Raw genomic sequence first — 18347 nt, forward strand, 5'->3', positions numbered from 1 at the left:
CAAATCCCATTATTTCTGAAGCTCCAGAAAGTATATTAAAATAATAAACCATTACATAAAAAACTACTAAGTATGTCCTTGTTTGATTACCATGAAACCTTAATTTTTTGCCTAGCTTTAACACAAAAAACTTACTGTATACAGGCAGCCCCTGGATTATGAGCAGGTTCCATTCCTAAATCTGTCTTTAAGTCGAATTTGTACTTAAGTTGGAACAGTTAGGTACAGTTTGTATCTAACATCAGTTAGTCAAATGTTTTCCTTAGTATATAGTACGTTAAAAGCCAGTTGCTGTTGAGTAGATTCCAACTCATAGCAACCCTGTAAGACAGAGTAGAACTGCCCCATATGGTTTCCAAGGAGTGGCTGATGGATTGGAACTGCCGACCTTTTGGCTAGCAGCTGTACCTCTTAACCACTGTGCCACCATCCGTCCCATATAGTATATAGTGTACCTTTTTATGCATAAAAAAATTAAACACTTCCAGATACACTAAAACATCTTTAACATAATACAGTAATAAAAATAATAATGTTTCGATGCATGTAGTAAACAAAGTAGTGCCTGTTTGTTATTACAGACCATTTTATGTACCTCGAATGTTTAATATGATAGGCTTTATGGGGTTGGTTCATAACTACGGTTTGTCCTAAGTCAGACGTTCGTAACTAGGGACTGCTTGCATCTAGCAAGTACATGCTTTCATTTTAAAGTAAAAATTAACTAGCACCCACAGTAAAAATTTTCTCTGAAAAACATTTGAGAAAAACTGTTTAGATTCAAGAGTTTAATAGTTCTTTGAGACCAGGGTGACAGCAAGGATACTTAGGAAATCTACTTAAGTTTCACTTGAAATGGATGTGGGAAGCAGTTCAACTCTAAATTGGCTGCCTAATGTGGAAAATGCCAGCCTCAGGTGAGACACCTTGGGGGTCCTGTACAGCAGAGTTTTTCAGAGAGTACGTGGGCTAGGCCAGCATTCCTCAAAGCATGGTCAACAGACCAGCACTGGTCCAGGAACGTTTGTTATTGGTCTACAACTAGGGTGGTATAGACATTGAAAATAATTAGAAATTTTTATAGCAATTCGACATTGTTAGGGCATCCAAATATGTGATCATTTTTCTAGTAATTTGTCATTATGATATTTTATAAAAGTATTTGCCTGTGATGGATTAGCTTTTTTTTTTTAATGGCCCCTCACTACAGATAGTTTAGGAATGCTTGTTAAAAATTCAGATTCTAGACTCCAACAAAACCCAAAAGAATCCCAATCTCTGAGAACAGGGACAAGTCCCAGGAATCTGCATTCTAACAAGTTACCCAGGTCACTCTTTTTCATGCTGAAGTTTGAGAACTACTACTTTAGGGGAAGAGCCAACTATATGACTAACATAGTTCTCTAAACAGAACTTGGGTAACCTTTTGCAAGGAGGCTTGGTGGCACAACAGTTGAGCACTTGGCTGCTAACTGAAAGGCTGGCAGTTCAAATCCATCCAGTGACTCTGTGGGAGAAAGACCTGGTGATCTGCTCCCCCAAAAATTACCAGGAATGCCCTATGGGGCAATCCTACTTTGTCACATAGGGTCATTATGAGTCAGAAATCAATTCAGCAATGCCTAACAACAGCAACAACCTTTTGCAAGCCATCCTCTTTAATAGCTACAGTCTTGTGAAGATGACAGCTCAGACACAATTGATTACAGTCCCTGTGGATGAGGTTGTATTACTGGGTCATGGAAACTCCCGGGCAATAGTCTCTAGAGGAAGTGTGGACACCTGTGGTTTCCAGGTACAGTTCCACTGCTGGTTCATAAGACGCCTTTGTCCAAAAGATACCTTTGAAGTCACTTCACTGCCATCTACAGGGAAGTTATATGGAAATACATGAATCAATGATGTCCATGATGTTGACGGTGCCTCCTTAGACGTGGTTCCCTTTGCCCAGCCCGCACAGCCATATGCCAGGCCCAGGTGACGAAGAGCAGCCAGCAAAGGGGCGATATTCAGGAATGTGCTCCGCAGCACATTCAGTGCTTCCGTGAAAAATCACAGAAGCCATCGTCAACGCCACAGGCCACAACACCTGCAAAAACTTCCATGCAGAGAAAACATACATACCGGAGGGTTTCTTGTTTCAGGTTTAAAGTAACTGTGAATAAAATTTAATTTAACTCTCTGTGGGTAGATGGTTTTCTCAGCCACCATGTTGATTGATTACAGATGATTTTAGGCAGAGGAGGAAAATTTTCATAGGGAAGGAATTGTTTATCAGAATAAAAGGAGCTTTCTTCATCATTTGTGCTGCCTGATCTCATGCTGGCGCCCACTCTGCCAAAAGTCCAGGAAGCACAGCTTCTCCGGGGCAGGTTCTGGGAGCATGTGCTGATCCTTCGTTGCTCTTTCTCAGCTCCGCCTATGTCCTAGTCACTTTAGACCAGCCCAAGAGAGGAGCCACGGTGGCTATAGCAGGTCAGCGGTGGAAGAGAAGGAAGCACTGGCAGACCTGGTAGGAAAAGGAGAGGAAATAACAGGTAACTTGTAGTTTTGGCGTAATTCTGAAAAACAACTTGACTTCATAGAATTTGAACTTAATTATCCATTTCCCTTTGTTAGGGATGGTTTTACTCTCAGCCACAATCCTGTGTCATGGCTCTAAATTCACATCTTTAAAATCTACTAACTACTGTTATCTTCTGGAACAGCCAGCATCCCTTCTCCTGTTCCCTTCCACTCCTTGTCTACCAGGCAGCTCCATGAAGTATAAGCTGTACCTCCTCTTGAAAACCCTGATGGCCTAGTGGTTAAGAGGTGCTCCTGCTAACCAATAAGATCAGCAGTTCAAATCCACCAGGCGCTCCTTGGAAACTCTATGGGGCAATTCTTCTCTGTCTTGTAGGGTCACTGTGGGTCGGAATCGACTCAACGGCAATGAGTTTTTTGAATTCCTTCTCCAGGAATCCTTTTTGGATCCCTCAGGCACAATGAGGCACCTCCTCTCTTCTAGCCCCTCTTACACAGGAATTTCTCTGGTCGTGGGAGTTTTCATGATGTAAACATGGTTGGTTAATTGGGGAATGAGATTGTTTTCTGCAGACAAATATTGGTAATAACAGGATCTAACTATGTGGCTTTATTTTTTTTATAACAAGGATTTCATGAAAGGGATAAACATTTTTTAAAAAAACATTTTGACTGGTAGTGCTAGGAAAGCAAAGCCCTTTAGCCTGGATCAAAAATTAGATCAGCACAATGATTACACTAGGTTTTCTAGCTATCTGTCTGATATATTAAAAAAAAAAAAAAAAAACTTTAATAATGATAGCTCCAATGAGAAAAATAATTTTGTGAATATGAATCTTAAAGTCTGGATCACCAAACTCCACTTCTTTCCATTTCACCAAACATTTTATTACAGCTCTTCCATTATACAGTTCAATTTTACAACTCCTCAAACATCTATTTTGTAATCAACTTATAATAAACAACTGTTTTATCATCCATTTTTCGTAACATTTGTCTCTTTGGAACATAATCTCACTATTGCAAATTAGACTGTACTTGCATTCAGACTCGACTGGCACAGTGGTTAAGAAGTCGACTACTAACCAAATGGTCAGCAGTTCGAATCCACCAGCTGCTCCTTGGAAACTCTACAGGGCAATTCTGCTCTGTCCTATACAGTCACTGTGAGTCGGAATTGACTCACAGCAGCGAGTTTGGTTTGGTTTATAATAGAACAGCAAGTCTGGCAGGACACGTGTGTATAATGTAATATGTTGTGACGTGGGTGGCAAATCTGTCACGATCATAGCCTCCAGGCCTCTTTAAGGCCAATGATGTTGCTCTTCATCTTTGGTTCTCTGCCCACCGTAATCAGTTTCATGGGTGACTGTGTATGGTGTTGCGTCCTAATTTGCCCCGTTGCCCATGAACTGCATACACATTACGTAGTGGAAGTTGTAACATTGCAAGTGCAAAGAAAAAAGAGAAAGTGAATACAAGACAAGTATCTCCTGCCACAGTCAGCCATTCCTCACCACCATTCCCCCCACCCCAAAAAGACTAATTTTCATTTCATTTCAGGAATCCTCATCATGATGTCCATGTGCAGAGAAGTACACGTCTATGAATATATCCCGTCCATCCGGCAGACGGAACTTTGTCACTATCATGAGCTGTACTACGATGCGGCCTGCACGCTCGGCGCGTACCACCCGCTGCTGTACGAGAAGCTGCTGGTGCAGCGCATGAACACGGGGGTCCAGGAGGACCTGCATCGAAAGGGGAAGGTGACCCTGCCCGGGCTCTGGGCCGTAAGCTGCCCTGTACCCAACCCCGTTCCACACTCTTAACAAGGGGCTTTGGGGAGGCAATGTGCAATAAGGTACTACTGGTATACTCTGTGTCACAAAGGAATACTTGAAGTTGTATTTTAGACAAGGTCGTCTGGAGTCTTTAAACTGCAATTTAGTGGTGGCCATAAGAATTCTTCTCTTCCTAAGCCATTGAGTATTTATGACTGTTCTGAATATAGAAATGGAATTTAAAAAAAAAAAAGCTCAAAAAAGCTGCAAAAAATGGGTACCCAGAAAGAAAACAGATGTATAAGCATGGGCATGACACCTCCAAAAATGCTAACCTTTTCTTATGCCACAGGTACACATTATCAGGCTTGTTTTCAACTACAGCCCTAGGGATATACGGAAATTAAGAAATGGCTTATACCTCGAAACATCCAAGTTGAGGACCAGTATCTATAGTCTCGAGAGCGCCACTTGCACATACGTCCGTCATTAAATATCCTGGATTTTATGGGGAATGTCTGATTTCTCTCTTAGATGTGTTTTTAACAGTGAAAATACCCCAGGTATCCAACAGGGTGCACGTGGTTCTGTACCATTGCGTTAACCATCTCTGCTTCCCCTTCCTACTGAGGGCTTTGCTCTTTGCTTAGCAGGACAAGTTTCTGATGCCATAAAACATCAATGTGGAGCAGTCCAAGAAAAGCCCAGCCCCTGAACAGCTCTAGGGAGACACTTTGTTTCTCTGCAACATTTCATTCCATGACAAGGAAAGTTAGTATCACACAGACTGAGAGGCACATAAATAGGGAGTCTCAAGGCTGAAGAGCTGGACTGTTCTTGGCTCCGGCTTTTCCGCCTTGTACCTCCTCACCTGCGAGCCCACCTCACAGCCCTTTCACACTCAGTTATACACACACTGACAGTTATTCCGCCACAACGAGGGAGAGCAGGGGCCACCCCTTGCTGCTTTCAATGTTGAAGGAAGGACTGCAGAGCCGTCACCCTGTGCTGCTAGCGATGCCCACCTAGCTAGCTCTTTTATGGATGTCTTGTAGGTTAACGTCAGCTATCGGGAACAGCCATGTACAATGATTTTCAACTACATTTTTCTTCCTACAGCAAACATTTAGGCATCCAACCCTTGCTTTCACAGATACGTTTTATGTCAACAGCATGACAAAGCCATATAATTAAATAAAATTGTGTGAAAGCATTGCTCTTTAACAGCAAGGCAAATACATGCTTCAGAGGGAAGGGCAGCGAGGGGGGTAATTTTCATCCCAGTATGTTCGATATACTCAAAGTTGGGTATTTTGTTGTTGTTTTTCTTTTTCTTTTTTTAAATCTCAACATTTCTGCCACTGCTACATTGAAAAACACATTTTTTTAAATAATAATGTGTTTTAGGTGAAAGTTTATGCAGCAAATTAGGTTCCCCTTTAACAGTTTTTATACAGACTCTTCCATTCCATTGGTTACCGTTTTTACAATGTGTCAGCATTCTGGCTATTTCCATTCTGTTTTTGTTCTGTTTCCCATGGTCTAGCTTCTCTTCCCCTCCTTGCCATCTCATTTGTGCTTTTGGGTAACTGTTGACTATTTGTTCTCATATAGTTAATCGTTTAAGGGGGCACATTATTCACATGTGACGTTGTTTTTTTTATAAACTGATCTGTTCTTTGGCTGAAGTGTGACCTGCAATAATAGCTTCAATTCCAAGTTCAAAGGGTATCTAAGAACAATAGTCTTGGGGGTTCCTCTAGTCTACCGATCTAGTAGGTCTGGCATTTTATAGAAATTTGAGTGAAAAACACAATGTTTTGCAGAGAACATAGTGACATTTTTTGGAATCCCTGGTGGTGTAGTAGTTAAGTGCTACAGCTGCTAACCAAGAGGTTGGCAGTTCGAATGCGCCAGGTGCTCCTTGAAACTCTATGGGGCAGTTCTACTCTGTCCTATAGGGTCGCTATGAGTCGGAATTGACTCAGTGGCAGTGGGTATAGTGACATTTTAGAATACCTTAATTTAAACGTGCCGTTTCCTTATATAACCAAAATATATCTCAGTGGTACAGTTAAGACTTCTTGGCATTGACAATAATAGCAGCTTAACTGAGTAGGTTCTTCTTCGCAAGGGTGTGAATGTTAGGAGAGTTTAAGTGAAAGGGTTTGTTTCAGGATTCCCGCCCCGCCCCCCCCCACCCAGAGTGCTATCAAGACTACTTTTTTTTTTTTTAGCAAGGTCGTTTACAGAAACTGTCAGCTTCTGTGTGGCTGGTCTACCCATCAGAAATCTTGTTGACTAACAGAGATCTCCTGCGACTTATTATCATAGTAAAGTAGGGGTGATTCAAGAGGGTTACTCATGACAACATCCAGTAAGAGCCCATCCTGAGAACTTTGTTTCTAGACTACGAGAAGGAATACATAATTTTGTCCTACACATCAACTTAAGTCTGAGTAGACATCATCAAGCCACCTTTTCCTTCTAATTTCCTGAAAGAGCTTCATCCTGTACACATGTTTATGCACGTAGTAAGTTCAGTGACTGGAAACCCTGGTGGCGTAGTGGGTAAGTGCTATGGCTGCTAACCAAAAGGTCAGCAGTTCCAATCCACCAGGCACTCCTTGGAAACTCTATGGGCAGTTCTGCTCTGTCCTACAGGGCTGCAATGAGTCAGAATCAACTCGATGGCAATGGGTTAAGTTCCGTGACTACTGAATGTTAATGAGCTAACTCCAAATTGGGATGAACAGGCCTCCTCGGAACTGCCTAGGTCTTCCAGGCCTTTGCCTTTAAATGCCCGTGTCTATTTGAGTTCCTTTTATAGTCATCCTAGGTGATTTGCTGATGGGCATCATTATCTAGGATCACCCCCCTTGGGGACATGAGAACTTGACTAGAGGATAATTTATTGAGCTTAGTGTAAACATGCAAGTTCAAAAGCCCCAGAAAACACTTCAAAGCTGTTTAAATAGCATTTTGTTGTAACGCATGTAATTTTAAAAAGTACTTTCCGTCTCACTGAGGTTCCAAGAAAGACCGAAGAGCATAAAAGAAAATTTAATTAGAAAATTGAATTTATTATGGTCTTAAAGACTCATGGGAACCAGGGTCTGTTAAACATTCAGGAAATGTAGTACACATATTAATATACTGTCGGCTGGCATTCTTCTATTTAAAAGTTTAAATTGTTTAGTCTCTCAAAAATGTTAGGCTAACATGAAGACCACTTCTAGTATTACCCAAATTGGTCCTAAGTGGCAATATTTTACCAGACATTGTTAAATCCCTGTATACCACATGTTCTGATCTGCAGGGCACACATGGGCTTTCTGTAGTTAACAGTAAATAACACCCCATTGCATTTCTCACAAGCTATGACCCTTCTAAAACCCTCCACCCTCTCCTGGGAAGGGAAGCTGATAAAATTCCTATGGTGCAAACCGAAGCTATTAGTTGTCGTTTTTTTTCACTCACAGGACTAATATCACATTGTTTTATATTTCAAGACAATTTCACTTTTTGTTATCATGAAGAAACAGACATTGACCAAGAAGGACAAGTCACATGGGACTAGATTCTACCTAACGTGTCAATCACACTGGGCAGAAAGGTGTCTTTTAACAGGTGTAGTATTCTCGCTGTCGATGGTATACCGATCCTAGTCCTGTGTGTCTGACCTACCCCACTTTTTTAAATCTACTTTTATTAAGAACATTTACACAGGGCCATAAGGTGTTCAGTTAAAAGTTACATATAATAAACATCAGAGATATGCATTGAAATGGGCCAAAGGAAGGGCTTTTACACAGCTTTGAGTTACTGGGTCTTCTGCTGTCTGTCTGCACCCAGAGCTGAAAGCACCTGCTTCAGAAACAACGCTCCCGGGAAGGGGCCTGTTTCCAGGTGTCTCGTGCCCTCTGTCTGTCAGCCCAGACAATCAATCCTGGACGCTTCAGTAGTCGTCTGTTATTATAGCCATATCAGATGGACGAAAGCAATGCTAAAACAATTGTTAGCATTTCCAAATTTGGGAAACAAAAGTAACTCTTTAAAGCGGCTATAGGGTCACTCTAATATGAGTTTATGAGCCAGTGCTTTCTGGTGAAACAGATTATACCTTCTGCCGTTGGCTGACCCTGCCAGGCAGGAGCCATTTATAGCCACTGAAGTAATTAGGTCCTGTTGACACAGTCTCAGATGAGTAATGGAATGTGATGGAAGACATTTTTATGCATAAATGACATGATTAAATTTCTCTCTGTAGCCTTTCTTATAAATCAAGGCACAGTGCATGTTTCAGGCGGGAGGTCAAAGTCACCTGGCCCCCGTTTCTCCTTAGATAGGAGTCCCTGGGTGGTGCAAATGGTTAACATGCTCATCTGCTAACCAAAGGTTGGCAGTTCAAGTCCACCCATAGGCACTTCAGAAGAAAGCCATGGCAATCGGCTTCCAAAAAATCAGCCATTGAAAACCCTGTAGAGCACAGTTCCACTGTGGCACACATGGGGCCTCCCTGAGTGAAATTGACTCAATGGAAACTTTTTTTTTTTTTTAATGGAAAGAGAAGGGGAAGGGGGGAGAGGAAAAGATATTAAGAAATGATTATATAGGCCAAATAGACTCTCATTATATTCTATCATATTGTCTTTTCAGTTTTTCATTTTCTGATAGTTTAGAACTCTTACCCTGTGGTTATACAACTAATCAAGGCAGCTACGTTTAGTAATCAATTGCTTAGGTCAAATGCGCCTGAGTTCAAACTTGTTTTTTATACTCTGGATATTTCCATTGTGAAATTATTCTGCATGTTTTTGTCACTTGAGCATCATTTATGCTATTGGTAAATGAAAGGTATTTTTCTGTCAATTTAAGGAAATGTAAGTTCTGATTCTTGTTTTATGAAATGAATTAAGCATTTTAGTAAGAAAAAAAAAATCTAGCATATTCCCCTATAAGCTTGGGCTAATGAAATTTAAAGAATTAAAGGCATTGATTCAGTAGTTCTTTTAGTATAAAAAGTGTACATGTAGATATAGTTATATAATTGTATATACACATATCTACATACAGGGTTGGTTTTGTGTTGTCTTTTTTCGTCAATCTGTGTGTCTGAAATCTTTGTAATAAATTTTATTTTCATTATACAAGCACCAGTTTTTTTTAAAAAAAAAAAAAAGAAGCAAATGTTATATGTCCTTCTGTTTAAAAAAAAAAAAAACTCTTCCATCTCCATCCCTTCCCACACACTCACAATCTTGACATCTTTGCTATGCTAAAAAAGCATAGAGAGATATGTAAAAGGGACTATAAAATATAGAGGAAACCCTGTTGGCTTAATGGTTAAGAGCTATGGCTGCTAACCAAAATGTTGGCAGTTCAAATCTACCAGGTGCTCCTTGGAAACCCTGTGGGGGCAGTTCTATTCTGTCCTTTAGGGTTTCTATGAGTTGGAATTGACTTGACGGCAATGGGTTAGGTTTTTTTTTTTTTTTTTTTTTTGGTTTATAAAGTATAGAATCACTACGTGAATATTGTGCCCTTGTCAGATGCCTAACTTAACCCTGAACTTGAAGAAAAGTTTATCTATAGTTGAAGGCTTTTATAAGATTACAAGAAGAAACATTTATTGGTTCCATGAGAAATAGTCTTCTTACCAGGTAGATTTCAAACCAGTTCACTCCTTTGGTAGTGTTAAAACCTCACATTTCTTATACCACACATTGTGTTTTGCTCTAGATAAAATAGTTGTTAAATTTGTCTGACAGAAACCAGTGAAATTTTTTAATAGCTTTGGAAATTTTTTTGTATGATAATTTTTAAAATGAAATGTGTACTCTTCAAAGTAATTAAAGCTTGAGGTTTTCCAGGAGTCACATTTTAAAAGTGTTTGTACACATTTTAACACTTTGATATTTTCTATTTTGGTTTTGTATATTTTTGTGTATATGCAGTGTACAGACTTTTTCTTGTAAATAAAACATGTTTTCATTTGTCTAGAAGTTTCTCTGTTTTAATTTCTCATAGTTACAGATACAGATGAGCAAGTGGCAAAATAATGAGCCATCCCTAGGGAAAAATAAAATAACTCAGAGCCAAAATCTAAGTAGAAAACTGAGTGGCAAAAGAAGCAACACCAGCTAGCCTTCAGACCATGATTATGAAAACGGCCCTGGCCTGAAACAAGAGGAGGTGTGTGTGTTTTCATCTTCTGGGGGTTCATTGCCACATGCAAGAGCCTGGCTGGCAAAATCCAGCCAAAATGGCAGCATTCAGGCTAAAACATCCAGGTGTTGACTTTAACGGTGTGGCATTTTGGCTAATTGAACCGCCTAGGGGGACCCTTCCCAGTGTTCAGGGCTTTTAAGTTTTAGGAAATATAAATAAGTTATTAGAGAAAAGTCTACATTCAAATCACCTAAAACCCACTCCAATGTCAAATCAACCTTGGTGTTTCATACTAGCCACGTGAGAAGAAAATCAGTTAATTAGACTCCTGGAGAGAAATTCTCAGGCATTTGTAATTTCTAGTTAGACTGTGACGGAATCCTTGAAGGGAAGCCTTAAGAGGTTTCTGTGTAAGCACTGATGTGAGCAGCCGGGTGTTTCGGGAGACATAAATCACCTCTGACAGTTGCGCTGAGTTGGAGAGGGCTCCTACCGCCTTTGCATGATCTTCATTTTTCCTCCCCTACACGATGACTGCTTTCTTCCAGATAGTTAAAATGTAGGCTCGGCTCCATGGGCCCTGCTTAGGAAGGACTAAAGAGGGAAGCTCAGAGGGTGCTGCCCTCGTCAGATAGCAACGGGGGGTGCGCAACTCTGGAAAGGCTGAGGTGCGTACAGCCAGAGACTCGGAATCTTTTGTGATCCGAATGCTACTGACTGCTAAGGTTAGAGGGAAAGAAAAGAAATGATGTTAGGTAGCACTCAGGGAGACAAAGGAGGAGCAAAGGGAACAAAAGGGTAGAGAAAGGGAATGAAAAAAATAAGTGCCAGTGATCTTCAACCCCATTTGCCTATCGAAATCACTGATTCAGAAATAAAATTACCATGTGACTGAAAAAGGTGCACCCTATTGACGCAACTGATCCCCATGGGAAGTGCTGTGTTTATGAAATCCTGGTGTTCAAAATCTTTGGCTGGAGGACCCTCTCCTTCTGCACTTAAACCACTAGTAGTTCCTGATTGTCCATAGCAAAGGTTAGCAAACTACTGCCGACCACCTATTTTTGTAAATAAAGTGGTATTAGAACACAGCCATGCTTAGTCATTTGGTATTTCCTGCCTATGGCTGATTTTAGGCTACAGTGGCAAAGCCGAATAGTTGCCTGCGAAGCCTAAAATATGTATTATCTGGCCCTTTGTCTAAAGAGTTGCCCTGATAGAAATACAATTTCCCAGAGCTTATTTCGACAAGCTAAAGGTAGTGCGTGTAACTGTATGTAATCCTCACAAAACAAGCTTGTAAGGTAGGTATTCTATTAGCGCCAAGATAGTTGGGGTCAGAGAGGTTGGCAGCCTGTGACCGCACAGCCAGTTCATGATAGAACCGGGTTACAATCCTTGTCTGACTTCAAGCCCAATATCAGAACCGTTATGTTAGGCTTTTAAAAGCAGCCCCTCCCTGAGACAGGGCCCTACTACTAAGATGTCCCATACCCTAAGATGCTCCAATGACCCACCATCAGAGGATAATTATATATTGAGTCTTTTAAGAAATCAAGCTTTGAGATTTATGGAAATTAACAGAGAATCCAGGCTTTTCCAGTTCTCTAAACCCCAAGAGCACTACCATGTATCTTAACTACATGTGTCTGTCAAGTGCAATTTTTAGCTTGTTATAAGCCAGACTAGACTTAAAGCCTCTAATTGTCACAGTTCAATGAAAAAAGTGCCTTTGATTTGGCACAGAAAAAGCAAACATGAAGGATTGACAGTCCATAAACTCTGCTCCCAGTCACTGTCCTAACTAAATTGTATCATGTTGGAGAAACAAACAGTACTTAACTTGAAAAATGAGGGACCGGCTGAGAAACTGATCAGAAAAGGCAAGGTAACAGAAAAATCAATGAGTTTGGAAAACATATCTTCTCCCCGTCATTGCTCACATCCTGATCAGCACAAGGGTGGAGAAAATAAATAGAATTAAAACAGTAGCATGCCCCTTGGCAGTTTTAAAACAATGCTGGCCTGAAGAGGCTGGAGAGAATACTTCCTAGCTGCTCTTATTTCCCAGAATCCTTGGTGGTGGTGTGGTTAAAGCACTGGACTGCTAAACTGAAAGGTCAGCGGTTTGAAACTACCAGTGGCTCTGGGGAGAAAGATGGGGCAGTCTGCTCCTGTAAAGACTTACAGCCTTAGAAACCGTTTGGGGTCACTCTGAGTCAGAACTGACTCGACAGTAGTGTGTTTGGGGGCTCTTATTTCCATCTATCTATGGAACCTGTTTGGGAGAGCCCAGGAGGGCACTGGAAAACCTAAAGGAAGGCATTCAGAGACCTCAGCAGCCCATGCTGTGTGCTCAGTCCACAAAGAGCCAGCAGCTGTGGCTACCAGCACTGCTGCCCCCTTGGGTCCACTGAACCTGACTCACAGATCTTGTCTAAGAATATTGACCAGTAGGTATGTGTAAGAAATGTAACATATTTAACTATAACTGAACTTAATTCCCATCTTGAATCCCCTTCCCACCATGAGGTAAAAGCTAACATATTTCATTTAATCTAAGACACCATTAAGTATAAAATGGGCCATTCTTTTGTGCACCCCTACCAAAAACAAAACGGTGCACTTAAACTGTAACTTGGGTGTCCATTGTTGAGTGCGTAGCCACAGCAGTTGAAATGGAACTAGTCAGAACTGAGATGTGAAGTATAAAACACACATCAGATTTCTAAGACTTAGGATGAAAAAATGGATGTAAAATATCTCAATAATATTGTTATATTGATTACATATAAAAGGATATTTTAGACATACCAGGTTACATAAAAATACATTATTGAAATTAGCTTCCTTTTTTTGGTGCATATCTAACAGCCTACTAGAAGAGTTACAGTTATATCTGTGCTTGCATTATATTTCTCTTGCACAGCAGTAACTTACAACTTTTATTTATATTTGTTGAGAAAGTGCTTTTAGACATATTTAGACTTTAGCTTTTATTATATATCACCCTGCAATACATAAAAACAAAATATAAGCAAATGGCTAGGGTATTCTTAAAACTTAATCATATTGAGAGGCTTTCTCTTCTGCATTGCTTTTTGACTAAGAATAGTTGACTATGTTTTTCTGCCCCAGAGTGTCCTCTGCACCACCAGAAGCAGTGTGATAGAGCATTTTTTAAAGAGTGCTCTATTCTTCTAAGCCACAAAGACCCATTTTGCAATTTGGACCAACAAAAGCAGGCAATGACAAGTTCCTAAGGGCTGCTGCCTGGCCAACAGTGATTTAAGAAACAGAGCCTTAGAGACCCGTGAGGTGCTATCAATCAGACCAGCATCTGTATAATGAGAGTCCCAGAAGCAGGTAAAAGAAAAAGCAAAAGAAAGAATATTTGAGGAAATAAAGGCCAAAACATCCAAAATTTGATGAAAAAATTAATCTGCTCACCAAAGTTCAATTAACTCCAAGTAGAATAAACCCGAAGAGATCTACTGGTAGACACATCATAGTCAAAGTGTTGAAAGCTGAAGACAAGGAGAGAATCTTGAAAGCAGCAAAGAAAAATGTGGCTTATCCTGTAAATGGGATGTTCGGTAATATTAACAGCTCAGTTCATATCAGAAACTATGCAGGTCGAAAGACAGTGGATGACATATTCAAAGTGCTGAAAGGAAAAGACTGCAAACTAAGAATTCTATGCCCAGCAGTATTGTCCTTCAAAAAAAAAAAATTAAGGCATTCCCAGATAAACAATAACTGAAAGAATGCATCACTTGTAGACTTGCCCTACATGATAAACTAAAGTGTGTTCTTCAGGCTGAAATGAAAGGACAATAGACAGTAACTTAAACACACATGGATTGAATTATGTCCCCCAAAAGTGTGTCAACTTGCTGAGGCCATGATTCCCAGTATTGTGTGGCTGTCCACCCCTTTGTGACCTTATGTGATTATCCTATGTGTTGTAAATTCTAACCTCTATGATGTTAATGAGGCAGCATTAGGGCAATTATGTTAATGAGGCAGGACTCAATCTACAGAATTAAATTGTGTCTTGAGTCAATCTCTTTTGAGATATAAAAGAGAACAGTGAGCAAAGAGGAGAGGGATCTCATTACGGCCAAGCAAGATAAGCCAGGACTGAAGCTCATCCTTTGGACCTGGGGTGTCTGCGCTGAGAAGCGCTTAGACCAAGGCAAGACTGATGACAAGGACCTTCCTCCAGAGCCTACAGAAAGAGAAAGCCTTCCCCTGGAGCTGACACCCTAAATTCAGGCTTCTTGCCTCCTAGACTGTGAGAGAATAAATTTCTGTTTGTTAAAGCCATCCACTTGTGGTATTTCTGTTATAGCACCACTAGATAACTAAGACATTACATGAAGAAATAAAAATAATAGCATAAATGTATTTTCTTCTATCTGATTAAAAAGACAAGTGCAGTAAGCAATAGATACAAAAATTGTTGATGGGCTTGTAATCTATAAAGATATAATTGTATGACAATAATAGCACAAAAGAAGGGAGGGAACAGAACTATATTGGAACAAAGTTTTTATATACTATTGGTATTAAGTTGGTATTAATCAAAACTAGATTCTTTTAAGTTAAGATGTTAATTGTCATCTCCAGGCCAACCATTAAGAAGATAACTTTAAAACATATTTATAATAAAAGAATCAAAAAAAGGACTTAAAACATATGTATTTGACACAAAAGGTGGCAGGAATCGAGGAGTAAAGAAAGAAAAAATATGAGATTGTATTAGTTCCCTAGGAATGCCATGAAAATGTACCACCAGTTGGGTGTCTTATAACAACAGAAATTTATTCTCATAGTTCTGGAGGCTAGTAGTCTGAGTTCAGGGTGTCGGCTGGAACATACTCTCTGCAGGCTCTGGGGAGGATCCTTTCTTGTCTCTTTTAGCTTCTAGTAACCGTAGATGTGCCTTGACTTGCAGCCGCAGAATAACCCTGTCAGCACGTGCCCATCTTCCCTATATCTGTCTCTCTGTGTTTCTTCTCCTTTTTTTGTAAGGGCACCACTCAGGTTGGAATAGGACTCACCCTGCTCGGGTATGACTTCATGTTAACTTCACCGATAGTATCTCCAGAGACCCTAATTTCAAACAAGGTCACATTCACAGGAACAGAGGTTAAGATTTCAACATATCCTTTTAGGGGGGCACCATTCAATCCATGACAGAAATATAGAAAACAAAAAGAAAATGGCAACTGTAAACTGTAAACCCTACCTTATCAATAATTACATGAAATGGAAATGGATTACATACTCCAATCAAAAAAACAGAGATTGGAAGAATGGATTATAAAAATAACATGATTCAACTATATTTTGTCTATAAGAGACACACTTTTAGATTCAAAGACACAAATAAGTTGAAAGTAAAAGTTTTGGAAAATGTCTACCTGCAAGCAGTAGCCAAAAGAGAGAGAGCTGGAGTGGCTATAATAATATCAGACACAACAAGCTTAAAGACGAAGTATGTACTCTGGCCACAGTGGAATGCAAATAGCAGAAGGAAATTTGAGAAATTCATAAATATTTGGAAATTAACACATTCCTAAGTAATCAATGGATCAAAAAAAAAGATACTTTAGAAAATACTTTGAGATTAATTAAAATGCAGCAAAAACAATGCTAAGAGAAACACTTAAAGCTAGAAACATCAATATTAAAAAAGAATAATCTAAAATAGCCTAATCTTCAACCTTAAGAAACTAGAAAAAGCAGAGCAACTAAACCCAAAGCATGCAAAGGAAAGAAAATAATAAAGATTAGAGCATAAATAAATGAAGTAGAGAATAGAAAAACAATTGGAAAAAATTAAAACTGAAAGGTGGTTCTGTGAAAAGATAAAATCGACAAACCTTTAGTTAGACTGACCAAGAAAACAAGAGAGAAGACCCAAATGACTAAAATCATGAATGAAAGAGGGGACATCATTATTGACCTCAGGAATAAAAATGATTTATAAGGGATTACTATGAACAATTGCGTGCCAACAAACTAGATCACTTAGATGAAACGGACAAATTCCTATAAAGATACAAACTAAAGAAACTGACTCAAGAAACAGAAAATCTGAGTAGACCTAAAAAAGAAAAGAAATTGAATTAGTACTCAAACATTTTCCACATAAAATCACCCATGCTGAGATGGCTTTGGTAGTAAATTCTACCAAACATTTAAAGAAGAATTAGTACCAATTCTTCACCAGCTTTTCCAAAATATAGAAGAGGAGGAGTGCTTTCCTATTCACCCTATGAGGTCAGTATTACCCTGATACTAAAACCAGACAAAGACATCACAAGAAAAGAAGACTTCAGCCCAATATTGCTTATGAACATAGATGTAAAAATGCTCAACAAAATACTAGTAAGTCAAATCAGCAACATACACAAAGGATTACACATCATGACCAATCAGATTTATCCCAAGAATGAAAGGTTGGTTTAACATACAAAATCAATGTAATCACCATTAAAAAAAAAAAAACACATGATTATGTCATCAGCTGCAGAAAACCATTCTACAAAATCAGACAATTTCCTGATAAAAACAGTCAAAAAACTAGGGCTAGATGGGAACTTCATCCACCTATAAAGGTCATCTACACAAGAGCCACAGCTAGCGTGATACTTAATCATGAAAGACTAAATGTTTTCTTCCTGAGATGAGATAAAAGATAAGAACGTCCACTCTTACCGCTTCTATTCAACATTGTACCGTCGGTTCTAGGCAGGGTAATTAGGCAAGAAAAAGAAATAAAAGGCATCCAGATTGGAAAAGAAAAAGTAAAATAATCTCTATTAACAGATGGCAATCTTATATACAGAAAAATTGTATTGAATCCGTTAGTGAAATGATTAGAACTAATGAACAATTTCAGCAAGATTCCAGGACACAAAATAAACAACAAAAAAATAGTATTTCTGTACATTATCAATGAATAATCAAAATATAAATAAGAAAAAAATACGTTTACTATAGCATCAATAAAATAAGATACCTAGGAAAAAGTTAAACAAAATAAGTATAAACTGTAAACTCTGAAAACTGCAAAACATCATTGAAAGCATTTAAAGACTAAAGTAAATGGGAAGACATTCCATGATCATGAATTGGAAGGCTTAATATTGTTAAAATGACAATATCCCCCAACTGGTCTAAGGATTCAATGCAATCTCTATTAAAATCCCAGATTGCCTCTTTGCAGAAGTCAAAAAGCTGACCCTAAAGTTCATGTAGAAATGTAGGAAACCCAGAATAGCCAAGACAATTTTGAAAAATAATGAAGTTGGAGGACCCACACTTCCTGATTTCAAAACTTACGACAGAGCTACAACAATTAAGACAGTGTGATACAGGCATAAGGATAGAAATAGAAATCAGTGGAATAGATTTCAGAGTTTCAAAGTAAATTTCTACATTTATGGTCAATTGGTTTTTTTGATAAGGGTGCCAAAGCCAGTTAACAGGGGAAGAATAGTCTTTTCAACAAATGGTGCTGGATAACTGGATTTCTGAAATTGGAGGCTTATTTCACACCATATAGATCACAGACCTAAATATAAGAGCTTAAACTATAAAACTCTTAAAAGAAAACAGAAATAAATGTTCACAACCCTGGGTTAGACAAATTTTAGATATGACACCTAAAGCACAAACCCCCAAAAAAACCCATTGCCATCCAGTCAATTCTGACTCATAGCGACCTTACAAAGCGTGATGGACCAAAAGAAAAAAAAGATAAATTGAATTTTATCAAAATTAAAAACTTTTGTGCTCCAAAGGGCATCACCAAGAAAGGGAAAGACAATCCCCAGAATGGGAAGAAATATT

At 39.1% G+C, this 18347-nt stretch overlaps 1 protein-coding gene across 5 annotated transcripts in view; it reads left to right on the forward strand.

Moving 5' to 3' along the window:
• Positions 1 to 6469, forward strand: part of ST6GAL2 (ST6 beta-galactoside alpha-2,6-sialyltransferase 2) — an 88686-nt gene extending 82217 nt beyond the window's left edge. For all 5 annotated transcript variants that reach the window (XM_049857301.1, XM_049857299.1, XM_049857303.1 and 2 more), the window contains exon 6: positions 4090 to 6469. In XM_049857301.1, coding sequence (XP_049713258.1) covers positions 4090 to 4358 — 269 coding nt within the window. In that variant the 3' untranslated portion in view covers positions 4359 to 6469. The remainder of the gene's footprint in view (positions 1 to 4089) is intronic.
• Positions 6470 to 18347: the final 11878 nt, after the last annotated feature.

The sequence above is a fragment of the Elephas maximus genome, chromosome 17 (assembly GCF_024166365.1).
Source record: "Elephas maximus indicus isolate mEleMax1 chromosome 17, mEleMax1 primary haplotype, whole genome shotgun sequence".
In the NCBI taxonomy this organism is placed as follows: domain Eukaryota; kingdom Metazoa; phylum Chordata; class Mammalia; order Proboscidea; family Elephantidae; genus Elephas; species Elephas maximus.